The sequence below is a fragment of the Rattus norvegicus genome, chromosome 9 (genome assembly GCF_021556685.1).
Source record: "Rattus norvegicus strain SHRSP/BbbUtx chromosome 9, alternate assembly SHRSP_T2T, whole genome shotgun sequence".
In the NCBI taxonomy this organism is placed as follows: Eukaryota; Metazoa; Chordata; class Mammalia; order Rodentia; family Muridae; genus Rattus; species Rattus norvegicus.
Genome location: NC_141542.1, coordinates 91,277,877 through 91,302,990, shown reverse-complemented (window position 1 = coordinate 91,302,990; position 25,114 = coordinate 91,277,877). Strand labels below are relative to the sequence as shown.

General features: G+C 45.7%; 2 protein-coding genes across 68 annotated transcripts in view; one reads left to right on the top strand and one right to left on the bottom strand.

Annotated features, from left to right (window-relative positions):
• Positions 1-44: 44 nt before the first annotated feature.
• Positions 45-23,797, top strand: Zfp142 (zinc finger protein 142). Of its 30 annotated transcripts, none has more exons than XM_087566300.1 (10): positions 45-258; positions 520-648; positions 2,518-2,824; positions 8,288-8,366; positions 9,488-9,652; positions 11,771-12,595; positions 14,602-14,779; positions 15,883-18,838; positions 19,889-19,994; positions 21,014-21,953. In XM_087566300.1, exons 6-10 carry the CDS (start codon positions 11,812-11,814, stop codon positions 21,481-21,483), a joined length of 4,494 nt encoding a protein of 1,497 aa, XP_087422426.1. In that variant the 5' UTR covers positions 45-258; positions 520-648; positions 2,518-2,824; positions 8,288-8,366; positions 9,488-9,652; positions 11,771-11,811; the 3' UTR covers positions 21,484-21,953.
• Positions 22,398-25,114, bottom strand: part of Plcd4 (phospholipase C, delta 4) — a 25,256-nt gene continuing 22,539 nt past the window's right edge. For 24 of the 38 annotated variants that reach the window (XM_087564600.1, XM_087564607.1, XM_087564574.1 and 21 more), the window contains 5 exons: positions 24,697-24,869; positions 23,970-24,105; positions 23,285-23,434; positions 23,099-23,206; positions 22,402-22,630 (listed from right to left, as the gene is read on the bottom strand). In XM_087564600.1, the coding sequence (XP_087420726.1) occupies positions 23,100-23,206; positions 23,285-23,434; positions 23,970-24,105; positions 24,697-24,869 (566 nt within the window). In that variant the 3' untranslated portion in view covers positions 22,402-22,630; position 23,099. 38 annotated transcript variants of the gene reach the window in all.

Below are 25,114 nucleotides of genomic sequence, written 5' to 3'. Positions count from 1 at the left end.
CACCCACCACGAGGTCCTTGCCACTCTTCCCTGAAATTCTCGATGGTTCCGCTTTGGCGCTTCAGCGCTGGGGTACTCAAGGACACAGAGGGGAAACCATAGAGTGGCACGGGCCTCGAAGAGAGACAGAGTGACCGCCACACGTCAGATTCCCAGAGGCGCCTGGGCCGGGGGCGGTCGCATCAAAGGCCCCTGAGGAGCCACGCCAGTTCCAGTCGGACCATAGAGATGCAGCTCCCGCCAGCCCTGGGGTAGAAGGTGAGAGAGCGGCTGTCGGCGGGAACCAGGGGAAGTGCGGACGCTGCGAGCTGGAGGTAAAAGTTTCTCTAGCCCCAGCTTGAATAGGCCTTGGAGGTGGGAAGCCGTGGGAGGAGGTGCTGAGGGGAGCGCGTCGATGAGCGGGGCTCGGGCGCATCTCTGCTGCACTTGGGCGCCTCAGTCGCGTCACAGCTCCGGGCCCCGCCCGGGTATCCGCTGCCTCTCCTCAGGACCATAATCGTGACGATGCATCATCCCAAGCCTTGCAGGTTTCAAAACGCCTTTCTTTTCCGCTGGATCTCGTGACTTGGCTGTCGCCGCCTCCACTTTACAGATAGGAAAGCTGAGGCCCAGAGAAGCGAGGCAAGTGCATCTGTTCAAGGCCACACGGTGAGTCCAAGCCCAGAGGCGCGTGGGAACTGAGGTGCTTACTCAGGGGCGCCTTCTGTGTTCCTTTTTTTCTCCGGTGTCAAAGAAAGCACGTTACTTTTTTCTGGCTCACTCCTACCTCCTTCGCCTCGTCTTCCTGGGGCCATGTGATAGACTGGAAGACTGGCTAGAGCAGCAATAATAAGTAGTCGGTGGAGGCTGTGATTTCCAAAAAGCCAAGTGGCCTTCCCTGCCACCTTCTGAATTCCTGTCTGTACTTTTGCTATTTGTTTTTTTAAAGATTTGTTTATTTTATGTACGTGAGTACACTGTTGCTTTCTTCAGGCACACCAGAAAAGGACATCGGATCCTAATAACAGATTAAGCCACCATGTGGTTAGTGGGAATTGAATCCAGAACCTCTGGAAGAGCAGTCAGTGCTCTTAACCGCTGAGCCATCTCTCCAACCCTCTTGTTTTTAAGTGGATGGATTCTGCAGAATAAGGAATAGCCACTCTCCCCTGGCTCTTACTCAACTTCGGTGACCCAGTTTTGTTTTTTGAAACAGGGCCTCACTGTGTAGCTCTGTCCTGGAACTCACTATGTGTTTGTTCCAGGCTGGCCTCAAACTCACAGACACCTGCCTGTGTCTGCCTCCTGAGTCCTGGGAATTTAAAAGATTGTCTCATTTATTTCAGTCATGTTTAACAGGGTATACAGTTTAATTCTTTTTTTTTCTCAGTTGTGTGCCCACTGGAGGCTTTAGTAAGTTAGTGAAAAGGAAATTTACCTTGCATTTGAGGAACCACTGGCTTGATACCTTGGTTTAAAATATCTGGGTTTATTGCAACTCGGCTGATCCACTAAAATTTTTATTTTGTCTGACTTACCTAGTTTATTGGTGCTTAGTGTTGGTTGAAGTGAAAAATGTCAATGGACTACTCAACGCTCCATATCCAGCACTTGGGATATATAATAGCTCATCTGTACAGTGCTCGCCTTAGCATGCACAAAGCCCTGGGTTTGATCTTCAGCAACACATTAAAAGAAAAGTATGAAACTAGAGAAATGGCTCAGTGGTTAAGAGTAAAAGATGTTCTTCCTGAGGGCCTGAGTTCAGTTTTCAGCCCCCAAATCAGGTGTCTGATGACCACCCCAGCTTCAGAGGATCCACCACTGTTTTCTGGACAGCTGAGCTATATATCTAGGAAAGGAGGTTGATAAGGAGACCACAGCAATGCGGTGTGGTTTCTAATAGAACTACACACAGAGGCGGTCAGGCCCCAGAAAAGAGAAAATTCAGAATGTTAGGAAGCATCCAAAGCAGAAACGTTTATTTGCTTCAGGAGTATTTGATTAGCTAGGCAAGAGATTTCCATGGGTTGAATGGGAGAGGCAAGAAAGTAGAAGGGTCTGTAATTCAGAAGGGTCAGAGAATGGCAAATCATCTGGTTAGGAGGGCAGAATGGGAGGGATGTCTGGAAAGATAGGTCAGTGAGGACCATAAGTGAAGGGATATTATAGCTAGACTGAGGAATAATGAGGTCATCAGGTAGTAAGAGAGAGAGCCTCCAACCCACTCAGCTTTGTTGCAAGGGTCACTTAGCAAAAAACAGAACCTGTAATCTTTAATGTCAGCCTCAGCTTGTTGACTCTCTACTGATTTTATTCTCATATTTTTGTGTTGAATGTCGTTTTGAGAAGATTTAGAATAATAAAGTATGGCATGTTGCTATAAAAGGAAATGCCTAAATGTGTGAGGCCAACTTAAGAGAAATTAAGAGTTCTAACCGTGTGTGTGTGTGTGTGTGTGTGTGTGTGTGTGTGTGTGTGTGTGTGTGCGCGTGCGTGTGTGTGTATGTGTGTGTTTTCTGGTTTGTCAGCATTTAGGAGGCCACAGCACACAAATCAGTGATAATGACGGACCCAGCGTTGGCATCCCAGCTGACTAACGGCACTGGGGAGATGGATGGATTATGCTCTGAACTACTGTTGATTCCCCCACCTCTCTCAAACCGTGGAATCCTGGGCCCTGTCCAGAATACCTGTGCTTCTGGGGAGCCTGCACCTTTGCCTGCTGACCCAGGCTGTCTGCTGGTTGAGGCCACAGCTACTGAAGAGGGTCCAGGGAACATGGAGATCATTGTGGAAGCAGTAGCTGGAACTCTGTCCCCAGGAGCTCCTGGAGAGACCTCAGGTACAAACTAGTTGCTACCAGGCCAGTGGGACACACAGCCTTGAGGTTTTTTGTCTGTGCTATTTTGGTCCTTCTCTTTGAATGTGATGAGAACACAAGTAACATGCTATTTTTATACCCTGAGATGTTATAATTTGGTTTGCAGTTGGTGCATGTTGATGGATGGCTGGCAAGGTATGTGCAGCCTTGTAACAAACTTTTGGCAAAGTTTATCCCAAAAGAGCTTTGTGTCTTCTGGGCAGTAATCCAGAACAAGAAACCTTTTTGACGCCTCTGCCAATTTGGCTTGTCTTTGCTCTTATGGTCCTTGGGGAGGCTTTCTTCCATGCTGACCCTCAGCCAGCCAAGGATTGGGCCAAAGGCCCAGCCTCTTCAACCATCCTGAGTTTGGCAGGGCTTTCTAGAAGAAACTGTTTCCTTGCTCTAGTTTCCTGTGTATGGCATACACCCAGGGCATGCTGAGAGGTGGGCATATGACTTATTCCAGTGGGAAGTTCTCTTTATCCTCTGTACATCTACAACTTTCATTTTTTGCAAACTCCGTGTTTTAACTGCTGTCTCTCAGTTACAATGTTAAACTTTGTCTTCTGGCAGTATAGGATAATAGCAAAGGATGCTGGGGAAATTAGGTAATTAGACCATGTGAGAATTCTAAACTTTTCTCCGGGGGGTAAAGAGAGAGGACCTGAACACACTGTGTGATGGTTTGCACTTTTAATCCCAGTACTTGGGAGACAGAGGGTAGTTGAGTTCAAGACCAGCCAGTGCTACATAGTGGGACCCTGTCTCAAAAAAAAGAGAGAGACATTTTAACATAAGCAAGTTAAGAGGTCTGGGAAGATGCCTCAGTGAGTAAGGACATTTGCCACTAAGCAGGATGACCTGTGTTTAGTCCCTAGAGTCCATGAGGTGAAAAAAAGAGAACTGACTCCTACAAGTTGTCCTCTGACCTCCACACATGTGAATGCATGTATATACAAATTTTATATAAATGAATTTTTTTTTAAGGTAAAAAAATTTTAAAAGCCAGTATTTTTAAATTTTTAGTTCATTGTTTTTTGGTTTTAGTTTAGTTTAGTTTTGTTTTTTAAACTAGATGTGGTGCTACACACCTCTAATTCCAGGATTGAGGGGGATTTCTGCATGTTCTGAGACAGAGATCTACATAATGAATTTCAGGCAAGCCAGGGCTACACAGAAAGATCTCTTGAGAAGAGAGAGAATGAGTGAATGAATGAATGAATGAATGACTATATGCAGTTCACAAAGAAGAAATAAAAAGAAACAATAGTCCTATAGAAGAATGCTTAAATTCAAATAGTTATAAAATAGAAGCTATTTTTGCTTCTCAATTTTGGCAAAAACTGTCTTTATTTTTTTTAATTCCTAGAGTTGGGGCTGGAGAGATGGCACAGTGGTTAGGACCATTGGCTGCTCTTGCAGAGGACCCGGGTTTAATTCCCAGCATTCACATCACAGGCAAAACACTAATCAATGCTCATAAAATAAAAATAAATTAACTTTTTTTTTTTAAAAAGTGTACTTTTTTTTTTTTTTTCTGGTTCTTTTTTTCGGAGCTGGGGACCGAACCCAGGGCCTTGAGCTTCCTAGGTAAGCGCTCTACCACTGAGCTAAATCCCCAGCCCCTTAAAAAGTGTACATATTTTTAAAATGCCTAGAGTTGAGGAGAGGCTATATAAGGATATATAATCTTGCAACTCTGGGGTTTGTTTTTTATACACTCTTCCTAGCTCTAGCTGATTTGGTAGGAAATTTGCTATATAGACTAGATTTGCATAGAACAAAGATCTGCCTCTGGGGTGTGAACCCAGATTATTGTATATAGTAGCTAATGGTTATACTGCTACTAAGCTGCATCTACAACCCAAATTAAGCTTTTGAAGATCAGTTAAGCTTTGTAGAAAATTTTACAATATGCACGTTCTGTCATAGTAATTCCACTTCAGAACCACCTCTTACAGGAAAACACACATGCAAGGGATGGGGTGTTATTGACATCGTCATTCTTGTTGTTGTTGTTGTTGTTTTTGGGAACATCTTAGTGGTCCATGAGGCAGAATTTCATTTAGATTTATCAGTGCTATGAAGTGCTACAAACAGGTTGAAAAGATAGAGTAGGGGCTGGAGAGATGGCTCAGCGGTTAAGAGCACCTGACTGCTCTTCCAGAGGTCATGAGTTCAATTCCCAGCAACCACATGGTGGCTCACAACCATCTGTAAAGAGATCCGATGCCCTCTTCTGGTGTATCTGAAGACAGCTACAGTGTACTTATATATAATAAATAAATAAATCTTAAAAAAAAAAAAAAAGAAAAGAAAAGATAGAGTAGATTTAATATGTAGTCACATAAAAATAACTTGGATAAGTGAGTGTGTGTTGTAGAAATTATTTAATCCAGGCCCAAGGTTTTTACCCTGCCTTAGCTATTTAAGTTCCCAGATGAAAGACACATGCAACCTTTATAAGGTTGCAATAAGCCTTAAACAGTACAGTAGCTGATACACTATTAGAATCTACTTTCCTGTTGCCAACCCTGAGTTATTACTATTTTTCATTTTGGCTGTTCTTAACTCCAATTGGGCAACCCAGAGAGTCATGTTCTCTTGACTCCTAACCCATGGCAGCTTCTTCCTCCTCTCCTGCATTTTCTTCCTCCTTCCTCCTCATGGTCCCTCTCTGATCCCAAGCCTGGGAAGACCTAGACCTCACCTATGTCTCTTCTGCACAGCTGTTGGTTGTTGGCATCTTTACCAATCAGAAATAACTTGGGGGTGTCTCTGGGGCAACCATTCTTGGAGACCCAAAATTAGCATTAAAATACAAGGAGCATTAGGCCAACACACTACAAGTGTCCTAGTCTGCATCAGTAATCCCAGCATTCCTTTAATCCTAGTCCTCAGGAAACAGGCCGAAGGATCTAGAATTTGAGACTAGCCTAAGCTACATAAACCAGCATGGGTACATGTCAAAACCCTGTCTCATGCTTCCGTACAATGGTTTACCAGACAAAAGTGTTTGCCTGACAACCTGAATTTCATTCTTAGAACCATGTAGAAAGTGTATATGTATGAGATGGCTTGGATCTATAACCCAACACTCCTTTGAGAGATGAGAGGTACAGAGAGGAAACTCATCCAGAATCTGGGAAGCTCAGATACACATCATGGGGGCAGAAGAGACCTTGCCTCAAAAACAAAAGTAGAAAAAAACTAAACTCCCAAGAAGTTGTTCCTTGCCCTTGATACATGTACCATGGCACACATATATACAAATACCTAAATAAAGAGGTAAATGTAATTTTTTTAAAAAGACTCTGTTTCAAACAAACAAAGAGCCCAACAACTTTGTCCTAAAGCAAGTGAACAGGGGTTGGAGAGGATAGTTTGAAAACAACAGTCAAATGTGGTAATGCACACCTTTAATCCCAGTACTCCAGAAGCAGAGGCAGGCAAATCTCTGAGTCCAAGGCCCTTCTAATCTACATAACACATTTCAAGACAGCCAGACTCTTGTCTCACTACCCCCTCTCAGTAAAACAATGAATAACAATAGAGAGCAAGCAGCTGGCAGAATAAAATGTAAGCCACGCTGCCCTGAGCTTGGGTTGAGGTTCTGCCACTAATGAGTGTGGTCTTAACTTTGTGGAGTTCCAAGTTGCCCTTTTCAGAGCAGCTGGAAGACTAAATCTTACCATCTTCAAGATCTGCTCACTCCTTTAAAAATTAGCAGTTATTATATCTAGCTCTTCTGAAAAAGTTTTTTTTTTTTTTTAAATTTTTGTCTGGATTTTTCTTTATAGACTTTGACACATATTCCTTAGCTTTTTGATATTCATGTGTGTCTGTTTTGCCTCCATGTATGTCCATGTGTGCCTGGTGCCTCTGAAGGCTAGAAGGACGTAACAGGTTCCCCTAGAACTGGAGTTCAGACAGTTGTGGATGATAGGAATTTAATCTGTCTTCTGGAAGAACAGCCAGTACTCTTCACACTGAGCCATTTCTCCAGCATAACACATCATTTATATTGGACATTTTTCCTAGTCTGTCATTGTTCTCTTGAAACTTTCTAAATTTTATTTCGGCAAAATATGCCTTTCATAATCTATATTAGATATTTTTCTAGTCTGATATTCTCTTGAAAGTTTCTCATTCTTATTTTATTTCTAATTTTTATTTGCCGTTGTGTATGTATGTGGTGTGTATATATGTTTGTGTGTGTGCACATATATGCTCTTTCGTAGATGACAGATCAGTACTGGGGATCTTCCTCAGTTGCTCTCTACATTTTTATTTTCCTTTACGTCTTATTTAGTTCTGGTGTGTGTGTGTGTGTGTGTGAGAGAGAGAGAGAGAGGGGGGGGGGGAGGTATGGACTTCAGTTCCAGTTCTCTGCTTCTACCATGTGGGTTCTGAGGATTGAATGCAGGTCGTTAGGTTTGGTGGCAAATGTCTTTTCAGCAGCCCCTCCCCCCTTTTTTGAGACAGGGTCTCTTACTGTACCTGGAACTCACCGGTTTGCTTAAGGCCACCTGACCAATAAGCTCTACAATCTGCCTGTCATTGCACCCTCAGTGCTGGGGATCCAAACTCAAGTATTCATGCTTATATGGTAGGCAATTTATAGACTGTGCCCCCTAAATATGCTTTCTGGATTTTATTGTTTGTTGATTCATTAACACACTTACTAAGCACTCATCTTGCCAAATATTTCACCAGACATGAGAAATCCAAAGACATGCCAGATACCAGACAGGTTATCCCTGACCTATAGGCTTATTATAGCCTAGTACAGAGCCAGACTTGAAGTCTGTCTGTATTCCATGACTAGAAAAGATTCACCTACGTTTCTACTAGTGACTAACTCCTTCAAGTCTTGTTCCATCTGATTCTGTGCCTTTCTCTGTCGGTCCTCTGCCTGCAGGTGTCCTGGTAAAGGTGGTGGAGGTATACTTCTGTGAGCGCTGTGAACAGAGCTTTGCAGAGCCTACTCTGCTCTCCCTGCACCAGTGCACTGAGACCCATATTCAGGCTGTGCAGGACCTCTCTAGTCCCCCATGCTCTGTAGAGCTGCCCCCCAGCAACCTCACCCTCCATGGCCCTCTACAGGACCCCAGCCTGCCAGATAGCCCCCTGCTATGTCCTGTATGTAGACAAGAGTTTGTCCAACCCCAGGCCTTGAAGAGCCACTTCAAGATTCACCGGGTCACTCCCAACATGTTCTCCTGCCCAGAGTCTGGCTGTGTGTTCTCTGCTGAAGATCGCAAGGGTCTGCAGCATCACCTGAGACAGACCCACAAGGCAGTTCCTGTGCCCTGTTCATTCCGGGGCTGCTCCCTGCTTTTTGGGAGTCAGCAGGGAATGGAGCTGCATCGGCAGGCCCATTACCCTTTCCACTGCAGCCATTGCAGCTTCATGGGCTCCAACGTCAAACTCTTCCGGCAGCATCAACGGAGCCATGGAGCCAGTACACGGGGAGAACTTTCTGCTGTTCAGGGCCTTCCATCACAGGAGCTACTGCCAGGTAGGTGGCCAGGGTCCAATAGTCCCATGCCTGAAATGTAGCCATAGTTGATTTCTTATGAGACATTTGTTTTCAGTATGACTGTTCAATGAATATGACAGAATGTAGTGACTTGAAGTTAGTGATATTGTAGTGATATGAAGTTAGTGACTTGAGAATGGAATTACTAGGGTGATATAGAAAGACTCTAGAAAACTTAACCAGTATAGAATACATGGGACAAAAGGAATTCAGTGTTTATGACAAGGAATGCAATTTGTCTTATGCAACATATAATCTGAAATTATTTTAGGAATATCCCCCATTGATTGATTTCAGACCCTAAGGGTGTGCCTGTCATTGACTGTTACTACTAGTAGAATGTGAGTGGTTTTAGATTGCCTTTAGAATGAGTGAAACTAGAATTGGATGAAATGGTGCCTGTCTGTAATCCTAGCACTGCAGAGGGTTAGAAATTCAAGATCAGCTTCAACTATATAGCAAATTCCAAGTCAACTTAGACTATATGTAATTATGTCTCAAATAAATAAACCATGTGTGAGTGGGTAGAAAGGAACAGGATTATTTTTAAAAGAAATCTCAGGAAGAGTGGTACTTTATTAATTTCTCCTTTTAGTCTCAAAACAACAAAACCAGCATGAGCTGAATGTAGGATCAGGGAACAGAGAAAATAGACCAGGAGATGACAGACTATGAGACCTTGACTTGCCTTTTTATTCTAATATCTAGAAAGAGAAGACCTTTCAGGGGCAAGGTGTAAGCCTGAAGTCTAAATTAGACTCCTCAGAAGAACTATGAGCAGTCAGGGTGCCGTGAACTATGCAGCCTTTAGCTCTGGAGACCTGGGCCAAGGAAATACATTCTAGTCTTTTCTGCCTCTTACCTCTCCCCACTTCTGAGTAACCTCAAAGTTCTGACATTAAAGGAGTCAGAGGTTTTTAGACTAGGTTTTTACTCTTGCTCCTCATATCCCTGTCTTGAATAAGAGTACATACACTTACTTAGCATCCAAGGTCCTTTCCTGCTAAAAAGAGAGAAGGGTAATCTACTTGCCAGTAAATAAAGTACCAGCATTCAGTACTGTCCTTGCCCCTTGTGGACTAAGTATTATGTGTTCCCAGCTGCCAAACTGCCTCCAGGAGACAGAGAACCTTCTGAGGAAGCAGGTGCGCCTTTGCCTGGGCAGGAGTCAGCTGAAGAAGAGGATGTAGAGGAGGAGGAGAATGTTGCCCAAAAAGACTCCCAGAAAGTCTTGGATAAAAGCCAAGGGGCTCAGCAGTTGGAAGGTAATAACATCACTGAGATTGAAGCTCTTCATGGTAGAGAGGAGTGGATACTGAGGAACCTGGCATTTAGGCTCTGGGGTTTGGATTTCTGAGCTTCAGTTCAGATCAATGTATGTTTGTTTGTATGTATGTATGTATGTATGTATGTATGTATGTATGTATGTATCTATCTATCTATCTATCTATCTATCTATCTATCTATCTATCTAATGTAGATGAGTACACTGTAGCTGTCTTCAGGCACACCGTAGAGTGCATTGGATCCCATTACAGATGGTAGAGCCACCATCTGGTTGCTGGGAATTGACCTCTGGAAGAGCAGTCAGTGCTCTTAACCACTGAGCCATTTCTTCCCCCTACATGTATTCTTTCTGTTCTACTTAGACTCAAAAGTTAAGATTAGGGCTAGGGAAGTAACAATAGAGTAATCCTTAACGTGTGTGAGTTCTTAGGTTTAATCTCAAGGACTTAAAAACCACAACAAAGTCTAGTAGGCATTGATAAATAGGTTAATAGTGGTATGGGGCAGTTGTAAATACAATTTATTCTTGTAGGCAAGGTTTTCTCAGCCAGTGTCTTAGTTAGGGTTTCTGTTACTATGATGAAACACTTTGACCAAAAGCAAATTGGTGCTGAAAGAGTTTATTGAGCATACACTTCCATATCACTGTTCATCATTGAAGTCAGGAAAAGAATTCAAAACAAGTCAGGCACCTGTAGGTAGGAGCTTATGCAGAGGACATGGAAGGGTGCTACTTACTGGCTTGTTCAGCCTGCTTTCTTATAGAACTCAGGACCACAAGCCCAGGAGTGGCACTACACACATCCTCCATCAATCACTAAGAAAATTTGCCTTATAAGCTTGCCCCCAGCCCAGTTTTATGAAGGCATTTTCTTTTTTTTTTTTTTTTTTCGGAGCTGGGGATCGAACCCAGGGCCTTGCGCTTCCTAGGTAAGCGCTCTACCACTGAGCTAAATCCCCAGCCCCGAAGGCATTTTCTTAATTGAGATTCTCCCCTCATTGCTGACTTTAACTTGTGTCCCATTAACAAAAAACTATCCTATAGAGACAGGGACCTCTTTAGCAGGGAAAAGGAGTTCTGTTCATAGTATAGATAGTACAGGTTATTGATGATGTACCTGTTTTGTTTAACTTCCTAAGACTTTTTTTCTGAATCTTCGCTTCCACTTTAGAACTCAATAGAAACAATTCATTCCACAGAGATTATATTTATCTCTGGTAAATAAAGAGGTTCTGACTGTATTTATTACCGTCTCAATTATCTAGAGCTTGGTGAGCCAGTGTGTGGGAGTGTAGAGTACTTTTCTTTTGCTTACTCATTTGAGGCTCTTTCCTTCTCACCAGCCCTACTGATCTGTATAAAGCAAGGGCAGCAAGAATAAGAAAGCTCGGGGGTTGGGCATTTGGCTCAGTGGTAGAGCGCTTGCCTAGCAAGCGCAAGGCCCTGGGTTCGGTCCCCAGCTCCGAAAAAAAAGAAAAAAAGGAAAAAAAAAAGGAAGAATAAGAAAGCTCTATGCAAATTCTCTTGTGCAGTAGTTAGGAATAGGCTAGAGAGATGGCTCAGTGGCTAAGAGCACTGCCTGCTCTTCCAGAGATCCTGAGTTTAATTCCCAGCAACCACATAGTGGCTCACAACCATCTGTAATGGGATCCAATGCCCTCTTCTGGTGTGTCTGAAGAAAGGGACAATGTACCCACATATATAAAATAATTTTTAAAAAAAAGTTAGGAATAGTGGGTGACTTGGGAAAACACTTGAACCAGGCCACAAGAAGGTATGGGTAGTTCTTGTGGTCCTGTTTTTCTTTTTCTTTTTCTTTTTTTTTTTTTTTAGTTCTTTTTTTCGGAGCTGGGGACCGAACCCAGGGCCTTGCGCTTCCTAGGCAAGCGCTCTACCACTGAGCTAAATCCCCAACCCCGGTCCTGTTTCTCTTAATAGAGGAGTCTCTTACCTCCTTTTGAAACTCTTGTGTTTGGTTTTCATGATGAGAAAGGCCGCATGATATTTGTATCTGGGCAAACTGGCTTCTATTGTCTGTCATTAGCTAATGAACTATCAGAGAGTCTGACTCCTAACTCTGCATTCTCTTTCATAGGGCATGTGGCTTCAGGCACTGAGTCTCTCTTCAAGACACACATGTGCCCAGAATGCAAACGCTGCTTTAAGAAGCGGACCCATTTGGTAGAGCACCTACATCTGCACTTCCCAGACCCGAGCCTCCAGTGTCCTAACTGCCAGAAGTTCTTCACCAGCAAGAGCAAACTCAAGACACATCTGCTGCGGGAGCTGGGTGAGAAGGCCCATCGATGTCCTCTGTGCCACTACAGTGCAGTGGAGAGAAATGCACTTAACCGTCACATGGCCAGCATGCACGAGGATATTTCCAACTTCTACTCAGACACCTATGCCTGTCCTGTCTGCCGTGAGGAATTCCGCCTCAGCCAAGCACTCAAGGAGCACCTCAAGAGCCACACAGCAGCAGCTGCAGCAGAACCTCTACCCCTACACTGCTTTCAGGAGGGCTGCTTGTATGTAGCTCCCGACCGTAAGGCCTTTCTGAAGCACCTAAAGGAGACCCACGGAGTGCGGGCTGTGGAGTGCCGCCATCACTCTTGTCCCATGCTCTTTGCCACAGCCGAAGCCATGGAAGCCCACCACAAGAGTCATTATGCTTTCCACTGTCCCCACTGTGACTTTGCCTGCTCCAATAAGCACTTGTTCCGTAAACACAAGAAACAAGGTCACCCAGGCAGTGAAGAACTACGGTGCACCTTCTGCCCCTTTGCCACCTTCAACCCAGTAGCCTACCAGGACCACGTTGGCAAGATGCACGCTCATGAGAAGATCCACCAGTGCTCTGAATGTAACTTTGCCACTGCCCACAAAAGGGTGCTTATCCGACACATGTTGCTTCATACTGGTGAGATGGCTTCCATCCTTATAATGGTGGTGAAGGTGATGGTTAGCACGAGCTTTTGCTGTGTACTACGCATCACACAAAGGGCAATGCTTACTGTGCTTCGTTTGACTCAAATGAGGCATAAGTTGACTGTCATTTAACAATAGTCAAGCTATCATCTGAATCCAGGTAGTATGATTTCTGAACCCGTGTTCTAACACTGGACTATCATTCCTTATGCTTGTCCAGTTATAGCTACCCCTAATCAAGTGCAGATAGGTGAATATTCAGCCTTTATAGTAAGGAATTCTAGGCCAGAACAGATAACTTCCTTCATAATTCAAGTTTTAGGACAGTTTGTTGGAGCAGGACAGGGGAGAATAATCAACCATCCATATACATTGTGAGACTTCTAGTGCCCTGAAAATTGTACTTGGTTGTTTTGGGGGGTTTTGGGTTGTTTTTTGTTGTTGTTGTTTTTGTTTTGTTTTGTTTTGTTTTGTTTTAACTCAGGATCTCTGGGAGAGTATCACTGCTCTTAACCACTGAGCCATCTCTCCAGCTCCTGCAATTCTTTTATCTTAGACTCTTAATTGATGGCTAGTTTTACTGAATCCTAGATGGCAGCTAAGTCAGGCCTTCTGCTACAGCATCATCTCTGTGATTGGTGCAAACTTCTAAGAATTGATGGGCTATTAAACCAGTTTCTACAGAAACTGATTAGTAGAATACTCTTTAGACAGTTCTATCGAAGCTATCATTGACCCCATTGAACAGTTCATTTCTGTGCACAGTTTATTCACAGTCTCTAGTTCCCAAGGCCTTTTCCTAAAATCTCTACCTGTGTCATGTTACATAGTTTATAGCGTTCTTCCTGTTTCATCCTTTACAATCTCATAGTCAAGGCAGGAAAAGATAAGGGACAGAAATTAGGAAGTAAATTTCGGTCTACAGTAAGGCCATAGAGAGCTTTGTTGCCTGCCCTTTAGCATACAGAAGTGGCAGAAGGGTAAGGAGGTCTTGAAGGAGCACAGTCACTAGCCTGAAGGGTAAGGAGGTCTTGAAGGAGCACAGTCACTAGCCTGAAGGGTAAGGAGGTCTTGAAGGAGCACAGTCACTAGCCTGAAGGGTAAGGAGGTCTTGAAGGAGCACAGTCACTAGCCTCTTGGTGCCAGGTGTGGAGCAAGTACTGGGACTGCTTGTCCTTGAGTGCTCACTGTCACTGATGACTTTGGTATGTCTTATTTATATTTATTTATTCATTTATTTTTGGGTTGTTTTTTTTTAAACAGGTGTTCTCTGTCTCCCTAGCTGACCTGAAACTTGCTCTGTAGACCAGGCTGTCCTCGAACTCAGAGATTTGCCTGCCTCTGCCTCCTGGGTGTTGGAACTAAAGGTGTGCGCCATCACTGCTGGGCAGTTATGTCTTCTTTAATACATCAACCATGTGAGATCTATATTGTGTTGCTCCCTTTCTGGAAATAAGATTAACAGGCTGCCCGAGGCCTGGTAGATTTCTCTGTCTTGATTTTTCCCACCTATAAAGTAGTGGTAATAATAGCACCTTCGTAGTTTTATTATGAAGACTCAGAGGAGGCACTTTATACAATGCTCAGGCACATAGTGAGAATTGTATAAATGCTGGCTGTTCATACATATTACTCTGTTGGAATCTAGAGTCCTAGTTCTGTTTCTTCTCTTGTTTTAACCTGTACTCAGGAAATAAGGAATTAAGTTACAGGTGCCAACTACTTTCCAAAAAAAAAAAAAAAAGTCACAGGTAGACTTTAATCTTACAAAGCTTACTCAGTGCTTACTTTCTTCCTCTCTTCTTTGGTATAGGACTTGGAGGAACTGTCTTGAGACAGTTCTAGTATAGCCTTGTTTCTTGTGGAGTTTGCTATATACCTGGTAGTACATAAAACTTTTGATCCTGCCTGGCATCATAGCAAACTTGCTGGAAGAGATGATATGGCCACTGTCAATCTCTCTCTGACCTGTGTTCTTTCCCCTACACACAATATAAGGAGAGAAACCTCACAAATGTGAGCTCTGTGACTTCACCTGCCGAGACGTTAGCTACCTATCCAAGCACATGCTGACCCACTCCAACACCAAGGATTACATGTGTACTGAATGTGGCTATGTCACCAAGTGGAAGCACTACCTGAGTGTGCACATGCGGAAACATGCAGGGGATCTCAGGTAAGAGCACACACGTTTGCATCCCTGTCCCAGAAACATTATGCTAGTTAGCTCTTGCATCAGGCTTCTGGCCCCGTTGCTCTCTCCATTCTAACACCATTCTCTGATACTGTCATCTTAGCTCCATCACCATCAGGTGAGCCCTGCATGTCAAGAGCATTCTGGGCCAGGAGGAGGAAAATGGAGATCAAAGTGTCACTTGGGAGCTGAGGAGATGGCTCAGTCAGTAAAGTGCTTGCCTGCAATCATGACAGTTTGAAGAGTTCAATCCTCAGAACCCGCATTTTAAAAAAAGTATTACTTGAGTGCTTAGAATTTGGTCTCAGGGGGCTGGAGAGATGACTCAGTGGTTAAGAGCACTGACTGCTCTTCCAGAGGTCCTGAGTTCAAATCCCAGCAACCACATGGTGGCTCACAACCATCTGTAATGGGATCTGATGCCCTCCTCTGGTATGTCTGAAGACAGTGACAGTGTACTCATATACATATAATAAATAAATAAAATCTTAAAAAAAAAAAAAGAATTTGGTCTCAGGAAAATGGATCTACACACTTAAATGGCACCAAATGGCCACTTTAAGATCTCTAACCTGTGGACACAACTGCCTAGGGGCTTGGTCTGTAGCTGTTATGCCTCCGCTGGAGATTGACAGCAAAGCACAAAAACCTGCCCCACGGGCTGTTGCTGTACCAATTCCTTGGAATTCATGTGGATAATGCCACCCTGCACACCTGCCCCACTCTACTCAAGATTACCTTCTTGTAGAAAGTAGTTTAGGAACTCAAGTAGGATACTTCTAGCATGCACAAAGCCCTGATGGAGTTCAATCCCCAGCACCTCGTCAAGGTTGCGCGTGGGAGCAATCTAGAGAACAGCTCTGAAGCTTAGGTATCTCTGCCCATCACTTCCTTTCGGACTTTTAGGCAGGCTCTTCACTTCAGTGCCTTGGCCTCACCTATTTCACAGGATGGTGAAAGGTTGTTTAAATCAGAAGGTTCATGTGCAGCATAGAGTGCAGACCCAGGCCCAAAGTATTTAGTCAGTGACTGTTACCTGTTATGATTTATTGTTATGATTGACTCTTCTTTGTCCTTCTTCCCAGATACCAATGCAACCAGTGCTCCTACCGCTGCCATCGGGCTGATCAGCTAAGCAGCCACAAACTACGGCACCAGGGCAAGTCCCTCATGTGTGAGGTGTGTGCCTTTGCCTGCAAGCGGAAGTATGAGCTTCAGAAGCACATGGCTTCTCAGCACCACCCTGGCACACCTGCCCCACTCTACCCCTGCCGCTATTGTAGCTATCAGAGCCGCCACAAGCAGGCCCTCCTGAGCCATGAGAACTGCAAGCATACCCATCTCCGTGAGTTTCACTGTGCCCTCTGTGACTACCGTACCTTTAGCAACACCACACTCTTCTTCCACAAGCGTAAGGTCCATGGCTACATGCCAGGGGACCAGGTTTGGCAGTTCTGCAATGCCAGCCAAGAGTTGGAGGGGGCCAGGCAGTGCCTGGCACCTCCTTCAGACTCAGGACCTTCAAGCCAGCTATCTGCTCAGCCTGAGAAAGAAGACCATGAACATGAGATTGGGGCCAGCTCCATTGTGGACCAGGCCCTGCCAGAGACAAATGAGGAGGCCAGCACCAAAAGGCAAGATGGCATTGAGGCTCCCCAAGAGGATGACCAGGTTGGCAGCCCCAGCCTGGGGGAGGTGGAAGAGGGTGGCTGCACACTACACTTGGAGGCCCTGAGAGTAGAACTAGAACCTGAGGCAGAGCCACCACCCCTTGAAGAGCTCACTGAAACAGCTGCTGTGGAGTTCAGGCCTCTAGAGCCCTCAGGACCCCTCAGAACAGACAGACCGGGTGGCCTGGCAGAGCCTCAACTGCCCGACTTTGACAGTGCTGGGACCCCTGCCTTTGACAGTGCTGGGACTCCTGCCTTTGACAGTGCTGGGACTTCTGCCTTGGTTGCTGAGGAAGAGCCTCTTCTGGAGAAGCTAGCCTCTGAACCTCCCAGAAATCCCCTAATCTCTGAGGAAGCGCCTAACACATTCAAGGCAACTCTGACTGCCGAAACTGTACCGTTGCCTCAGGTTCCTGAGTCAGAGTCACTACTTAAGGCCATGAGGAGACAGGACAAAGAACAAGCAGAAGCATTAGTGCTGGAGGGCCGGGTGCAAATGGTAGTGATCCAGGGAGAAGGAAGAGCCTTCCGCTGCCCACACTGTCCTTTTATCACTCGCCGGGAAAAAGCCCTAACTCTGCACTCCAAATCAGGGTGCCAAGGTCGCCGAGAGCCCCTGCTGTGCCCCGAGTGTGGAGCTAGCTTTAAGCAACAGCGTGGCCTCAGCACCCATATGTTGAAGAAATGCCCTGTTCTTCTCAGAAAGAACAAGGCTTTGGCTTTGCCCAAACCTGTTTCTCCCACTCTACATCCTGAGCTCCCAAGTAGCCAAGCCTCACAGGATGCTGAAAGTAGGAAGCCCCCACCTTCACCATCAAAGGTAGAGCTCTCGATTTCAAAAGATGCTTCTTCTGAGCTCCCTGGGGAGCCAGGAGTAGAGGAACATCTTCCTACGCCCTCTGACTTTCCAACCTCTCCACCAGGAAACTCCTTGCCCACAGGGACCTCTGAGAAGTTCCACTTTGAGCAAGGCAAGTTTCACTGCAACTCGTGCACGTTTCTTTGTTCTCGGCTCTCCTCCATTACCTCCCATGTGACTGAAGGCTGCAGAGGAGCACATAGCCAGGGAAGAAAGCGTGGGCGCCCCCAGACCCATGCTGTTGTGCTGCCTCTTAACAATGGGGACTCTACCCTCCTGAATACTGGGAGTACAGACTCCAGCCCTGGTGATAGGGACACAGCTGTGGTTCAGAAGCAAAAGGGCACCCTCTACTCCTGCCCAACATGTCCCTTTAGCTGTCAGCAGGAACGGACCCTGAAGACTCACCAGACACAGGGCTGCCCCCTTGAGCCTGGAGATCTGCACTGTGGTCTCTGCCCATTTACTGCTCCTGCTCCTGCAGCACTGAGGCTCCATCAAAAGCGGAGGCATCCCACTGCATCCCCAGCCTCTGGCCCGCGGCCCCTTCTGCAGTGTGGGGACTGTGGCTTTACCTGCAAGCAAAGCCGGTGCCTTCAGCAGCATCGGCGGCTCAAGCATGAGGGTGTGAAGCCACATCAGTGCCCTTTCTGTGACTTTTCTACTACTAGACGCTACCGGTTAGAGGCCCACCAGTCTCGACACACAGGTGTTGGCCGCATCCCTTGCAGCTCCTGCCCTCAGACATTTGGTACCAACTCCAAACTGCGTTTGCACCAACTACGAGTCCATGACAAAACACCCACCCACTTCTGTCCACTCTGTGACTATAGTGGTTACCTTCGTCATGACATCACTCGCCATGTCAACAGCTGTCACCAGGGTACCCCATCCTTTTCCTGCTCTCAGTGTGAGGCCCAGTTTAGCTCAGAAACAGCACTAAAGCAGCATGCTCTGCGACGACACCCAGAACCAACACCTTCCTCTGGCTGTCCTGTAGATGTCACTGAGGGCCCGTTACACTGTTCCCACTGTGGCCTGCTCTGCCCCAGTCCTGCCAGCCTTCGAGGACACACCCGAAAACAGCACCCAAGGCTGGAGTGTGGGGCCTGCCAGGAGTCCTTCCCTAGCCGGCCAGCACTGGATGAACATCGGAGGCAACATCATTTCAGCCATCGCTGCCAGCTCTGCAGCTTTGCTGCCCGGGAGCGAGTAGGCCTGGTGAAACACTACCTGGAACAGCACGAGGAGACTTCAACAGCACCCTCAGATGGGGATGCTGGCCAGCCCTCTCTCTGCTGCCCCTTTTGTGACTTTGCCTGTCGCCATCAGTTGGTGCTTGATCATCATGTAAAGGGACATGGAGGTACCCGGCTCTACAAGTGTACTGACTGTGCCTATAGCACCAAAAATAGGCAGAAGATTACCTGGCACAGTCGCATTCACACTGGGGAAAAGCCTTACCGCTGTCACCTCTGTTCCTATGCCTGTGCTGACCCTTCTCGACTCAAGGTAAGGTCAAGGACCACATGATAGGAACTGCAAGGAGTGTAGGCTTTGGATTCTGGTCTCTGTGTGTGTGTGTGTGTGTGTGTGTGTGTGAGAGAGAGAGAGAGAGAGAGAGAGAGAGAGAGAGAGAGAGAGAGCGTGTGCCTAATGCTTACAAAGCAAGAGGAGGGTTGAGAGAGAGAGAGAGAGAGAGAGAGAGAGAGCGTGTGCCTAATGCTTACAAAGCAAGAGGAGGGTTTCAGACCCTCTAGAACAGAGGTAAGAACAGTTGTGAGCTGCCGTTTGGATTTTGGAAACTGAATCCTGGTCCTGTGGAAGAGCAACCAGTGTTCTTTAATTGCTAAGCACTGGATTCTGTAACACATAATTCAGTTGTGACTCTGAATAGGTTCCTTAACTTCTCAAAACTTAGATTCTTCATCTGTAAAAGGGATAAACACAACTTTATGAGCTTTTGTAAAGATAAATTCAATAATTGCCATACAGTGCTTTGGGAATATAATAGCTAACATGTATTAAACACTTAAAATTTCCCAGCACTGGGGGCTGGGGATTTAGCTCAGTGGTAGAGCGCTTACCTAGGAAGCGCAAGGCCCTGGGTTCGGTCCCCAGCTCCGAAAAAAAGAACCAAAAAAAAAAAAAAAAAAATTTCCCAGCACTGCAATTTTAATCCTTTAAAAATTCAAGTTGGGTCCCTGGGTAGGGAACTCAGGGATAAGAATGCTTGCCTAATAATATACACAGGCGTTGGGATTAGTCATCCATATCATATGCATACACACAGACAGATGCTTGCACTATTTCCCGTGTTAAAGATTATTAGACAGAATTAGGGGTTGGCTTACCCAGTAACACAGCTAGTAAGAAACAACTGGGGGTTGGGGATTTAGCTCAGTGGTAGAGTGCTTGCCTAGGAAGCGCAAGGCCCTGGGTTCGGTCCCCAGCTCCGAAAAAAAAAAAAAGAACCAAAAAAAAAAAAAAAAACCAACTGAAACCTAAGGAGAAGCACCCTATTGTATGGGGAATAAACATCTGCATTCGATCTTCCTTCAGTACCACATGCGGATCCATAAGGAGGAACGGAAGTACCTGTGCCCCGAGTGTGGGTACAAGTGCAAGTGGGTCAACCAACTCAAATACCACATGACCAAGCACACAGGTGAGTGTGTGAGTTCACTGTCCTGCTTAAAGGATTCCCTGTTCTCTAGAAAACCTGACCTCCCTGAGATGTTGGATATCCTCACTCATTCAGAGCCTACATCAGTTTTCTTTGACACTGAGAATAGTGGGTACACTAGAAGAACAAATACTAGAAATGGTTCCCCAGCCCATTGAATAGAAACCAAAGAGCGGGTAAACCTGAAAACCTGGGCAAGTGTATTTCCAAAACTTCGCCTGTGAACACGTTCACACACATAGAGGGTCACACATGGAGAACCTCCAACTCAATTTTCAGTAACTACTGAGAGATACTTGGTTTCTATGTGGATATGGTAGAAAGATTGTGAGTGAGGAGAAAGGTGATTTTCTTTTAAGATTTATTTTTTTATGTGCACTGGTGTTTTGACTGCATATTTGTGTGAGGGTGCCAGATCCCCTGGAACTGGAGTTACACATACGAGTGCTGGGAATTGAACCCTGCTCCTCCGGAAAAGCAGCCAGTGCTCTTAACCCCTGAATCATCTTTCTAGCCCCAAGTTCCCCATCGATGTGTCTTTTGCTCTCTAGCATATAGAATCCACTACAGAGAACTGTAAAGGATTGATGACTGGGTACCTTCTATTACAGCATGTCATTTCCGCAGTGTGGGAGTATCTTTACCTCTTCCTTCTTTGAATATTTTCTTTTCTTTTTTTTTTTTTTAAAGTTTGGTAAGAAAATGTCTAAATGGAGTCTTGAGTCTTTAAATTTTGTAGTATCATATGACTGAGGAAGGGTTAGAGTTTCCCATTTAATAACCCGTCATCGTTGAATATTCGTCACTGTTAGGTAGGCTAGTTAGTTACAAGTCCAGTTAGCCGTCAGCATCCATTGGAACCTGTGTGTTAGGTGTACCTGGGACAGAATAGTATGGTGATTAGCTTGTTGCTGTGTTGCTTATATCCAAGTATCATACTGATTTATGATTCACTGACCCTGTTCTTCTCTCTTCCATGGTGATTTGTGCTTGTCCTATAGGACTGAAGCCATACCAATGTCCTGAGTGTGAGTACTGCACCAACCGTGCTGATGCACTTCGTGTACACCGGGAGACGCGGCACAAAGAGGCACGGGCTTTCATGTGTGAGCAGTGTGGCAAGGCATTCAAGACACGCTTCCTGCTGCGCACCCACCTCCGAAAGCACAGTGAGGCCAAACCCTATGTTTGCAATGTTTGCCACCGTGCTTTCCGCTGGGCTGCTGGACTGCGACATCATGCTCTTACCCATACTGACCGCCACCCGTTCTTCTGCCGCCTCTGCAGCTACAAGGCCAAGCAAAAGTTCCAGGTGGTCAAGCATGTGCGTAGGCACCACCCCGACCAGGCTGACCCCAACCAAGGTGTTGGCAAAGACCCTACCACTCCCACAGTGCATCTACATGATGTGAAACTGGAAGATCCCAGCCCTCCGGCTCCTCCTGCTCCCCCTACTGGACCTGAGGGCTGAGCCCCTTCCCCATCTCTGGTATAGGAAAAAGATACAGGCCAAGATATGCAAACTGGAACTATAGCTAGCCTGAGGAACTCAGGGCGTGAGGGAGGACTGGCTTTGGGATGTCAGTGTGGCTGGAACACACTCTCTACCCTTGGGACTCTAGCCTTTGAAATGAACAGTTATATAAAAGATAGGCTTGGACTAAACCATTGATTTCTTCTTGAGTAGTGTTATGGTTTGACCTGTGACTGAATCTCCAGTGACCACCATTGTTGCATCAGAGGCCCTGGCTATAAGGGCTTTGTTTTGTTTTTGGTTTTGTTTGTTTGTTTGTTTGTTTTTCACTCCATCATCTCTTTCCTTTTTACTGCTTCAAATCCTATTTTCTCTCACCATTTTCTAAAGAATTGTACCTAATTGCATGTGTCCTTGCGCCTAATGCTCTGTAAAGCATGTAAACAGAAGCTTACCAGTTTAACAGACTTGTCTGGCTCCCTGTCCTATGGTCCCTAGGTTGTCATCTCCTCCTGAGCCTCTGTCCTTTGTCTCTTCCAACCTCAAAGCAGCTCTAAAACAGACCTAGGTTACCTGTGCAGGCTCTTTCTTCCCTTGCTCTTAGATTCAAGCTCTTATTTGTCACAAGAGGATTCCCACCCGTTCAGCTTCCCTCCAGAAGCAGCTTTAAACAGCAGTCGGAGAACTGGCGCAGCAGCAGCAGCAGCGAGTACAGGCATTGAGGCCGTGTAAAGGCCTAACCAGGGAAGGCTATACACCTTCTCTGCTTTTGCTGCATTCCTTATAGGCTTCTCTTCCATTCCCATTTGCAGCACAAAGAGGAGAGCCATTAGAAACTCTGTTTCTCTGCACCACAAGGCTCCCCTCCGTACTTCCCCTTCTTGCCCAACAATGACAGACCATACAGAAGCCAAGTTGGACAGAGAAGCTCTATTTAGACCAGCTAAGGAGCAGCAGTCCAGTGGGGACTCGGCTGTGCACTGTTCTCAAGAGTCATAGTTCTGGGTCAGGATTCTTCCTCAACCTTCACCTGGGAACCTTGGTCCGCCACTGATCCTTTGGCTGGCTCTGGATGCTGAGGAAGTTGTAGGTTGGAAAAGAGTGCATCTGTAGATTGTTCTGCTTCAAGACCCTCCCTGTGTTTCTAGTCAGAGATGATAGGAAAGATTAACAGAGAACCTGAGAATGGAACTAAGCCTAGGGCAAGAATAAGGGGTGAACTCTAGCACAGAGTGCGCAAAAGGGAAGGGCAGGAAAGACTAGATGAAAGATTAAGATTTGCTTAATGGGGTTGGGGATTTAGCTCAGTGGTAGAGCGCTTGCTAGAGACCCTGGGTTTGGTCCCCAGCTCCGAAAAAAAGAAAAAAGAAAAAAAAAAGATTTGCTTAATGAGGGCAAGGTATGCTGGTCAGAGAAGCTCAAGTCTTTAATGCTAGCACTCTGGAGGCATTGTCAGATGGATCTGAATTTGGGGCCTGGAGTATATACAGTGAGTTCCAGGACAGTCTAGGCTACATAGTAAGACCCTGTCGCGGGGTGGGGCAGGGGGGCAATTTTGTACCTTACCATCTAAAGCCAGCTTATCTATCCACCCTTGCTGTGAAACACCCACCTCAGGGCTCATCCATATCCAGGTCTTCTTGCATGCAGGTGTACACAAAGATGGAGGCTGGATGGAGGCTAGTGCCGTCTTTGGAGAGCAAGGATACATGTCGGTAGCCTAGAAACGGGCAGAAGAATTGGATCAGGAAGGGAGCCACAGTTGGGATATTGGCCAAGAGTCTAAGGTTTGTCTCACCGTGTTTCATGCAGGTCCAAGGCAGGGTGTATTGGCCTATAAAGTTATTTCGGGATGTCCTGCTATAATCCTTTACCACAAAACGCAGCATAGCAAGTTCAGGCACCTGGATCTGGAAATAGAATGTCTCCCCCCAGTATGGATTAATACCTGAAATGGAGAGAGGAATAAAGAAACAGACTGACCGTCTTCATTAGGCCCATATGCAATTGCTTTCCTTGCATATCCCTGCATTCTCATTTAGTCTGGATGCCAGTCACTATTTTACAAGTGAAGACACAGGTGTGATATACATACAGAAGCAGGGGCTAAAGAAATGGCCCAGAAGTTAAAAGCACTTGCTCCTTTTCCAGAGGGCCTGAGTTTGGTTCCCAAAACCCATGTCTGATGGATGAATCACAGCTGCCTATAACCCGGTCCAGGGAATCTGATGCCCTCTTTTGTTCTGTGCACACACAGGTAGGTGGTGCACACACATCCACATAAATAAAAAGAAATCTTTACAAATTAAAAGCATAAGAACTTTTTCCAATTCATAAGCCTGTAAGGAGGGCCAGGATTCCCTGGGTGGTTTTACTTTGTCTCCCATGAGGGTACACAGTCACATGGACTGCACCAAATGACCAAATGGAGGACAAAATAGAAAGGAATCTGGATGGATACTTCCCCATGCCCAGTCTCTCACCATTGTTCTCCACATAGCTGGTCTCTTGCTGCTTTGTGTCTTCAGGAACACCATAGAGCTCTACTCTCACCAGTGGATCCACAACGGTTGTCTCTTTGGTTTTGTCCACTTTGGGGAGTCTTTGACCACTGATCACCTGCAACCAGGACATGAACTTCAATGAGTCCTCATGAGTCCGTGCTTAGCCCAGCCTTCCCTCACCCAGCCCTCACACCTTTGAGAAGACAGGACTTGCACTATAGGTTCAGAGTTTGCAAAATCTTGCATAGATAGTGTATTCTAGTTTCCCACCTACAGTTTTAAAGGCTTGAAAGTAGGCACACCAATTACAATTTTCTATAGTTCTTACTGCGCACCAGGAATTGTAAGCACTCTTTAACTGATAGTCCTCACAACCTTTTGAGGCAGGTTATAACTACCCCTATCATACAGATGACTTTACTGAGTGTTACAAGTTAAGGAACTTGGCCAATGTTGCACCACTAAAAAGTGATTTGAAACTAGTCAGTTGGCTTCAAAGTCTTCAATTGAGCCAGGGTTTCTTCCCTCTTATGATTTGAGACAGTTTCACTATTAGCTCTGGTCTGGGATTAAAGATGTATGCTACCACTCCTGGTGGAGAATTTTCAACCAATTACACTCCTGTCACATTGAGCCACCCCACCCACTGTCATACACATACACACTTGTATTTCAGCTATTCCAGGTTCTCAACAATTTGTCATACCTGGACTACAAGGATCTGGGCTTTATAAAGACTAACGGGCTTCATGGGATTGAAGGAACTCTGGGTATCTCTCAGGAATTCTGGCTTCAGCACATAGCCAGAGCCCCCATTCTGGCGGAAGAGCCCATCACAGATGTCCATTGCACTTCCTGCAGTCTGCATGTTCATGGCCACTGAGAATCCCAGGGGGAGAAAGAAAACATCACCTTGGGAGCCGCGTATGATGATACATACTTGTAAACCCAGCACTCAAGAGGCAGAGGCAAGAGGACTCCCACAAGGTCAATACCACCCTATTCTACACATCAAGCCCCAGCCAGGGCTGTATACCCTGTTTCTCCTCCCTCTCCCTGCTTCCTTGCTTCCCCTCCACCTCCTACTCTCACTTTCATATACACACACACATACACACCTAGGT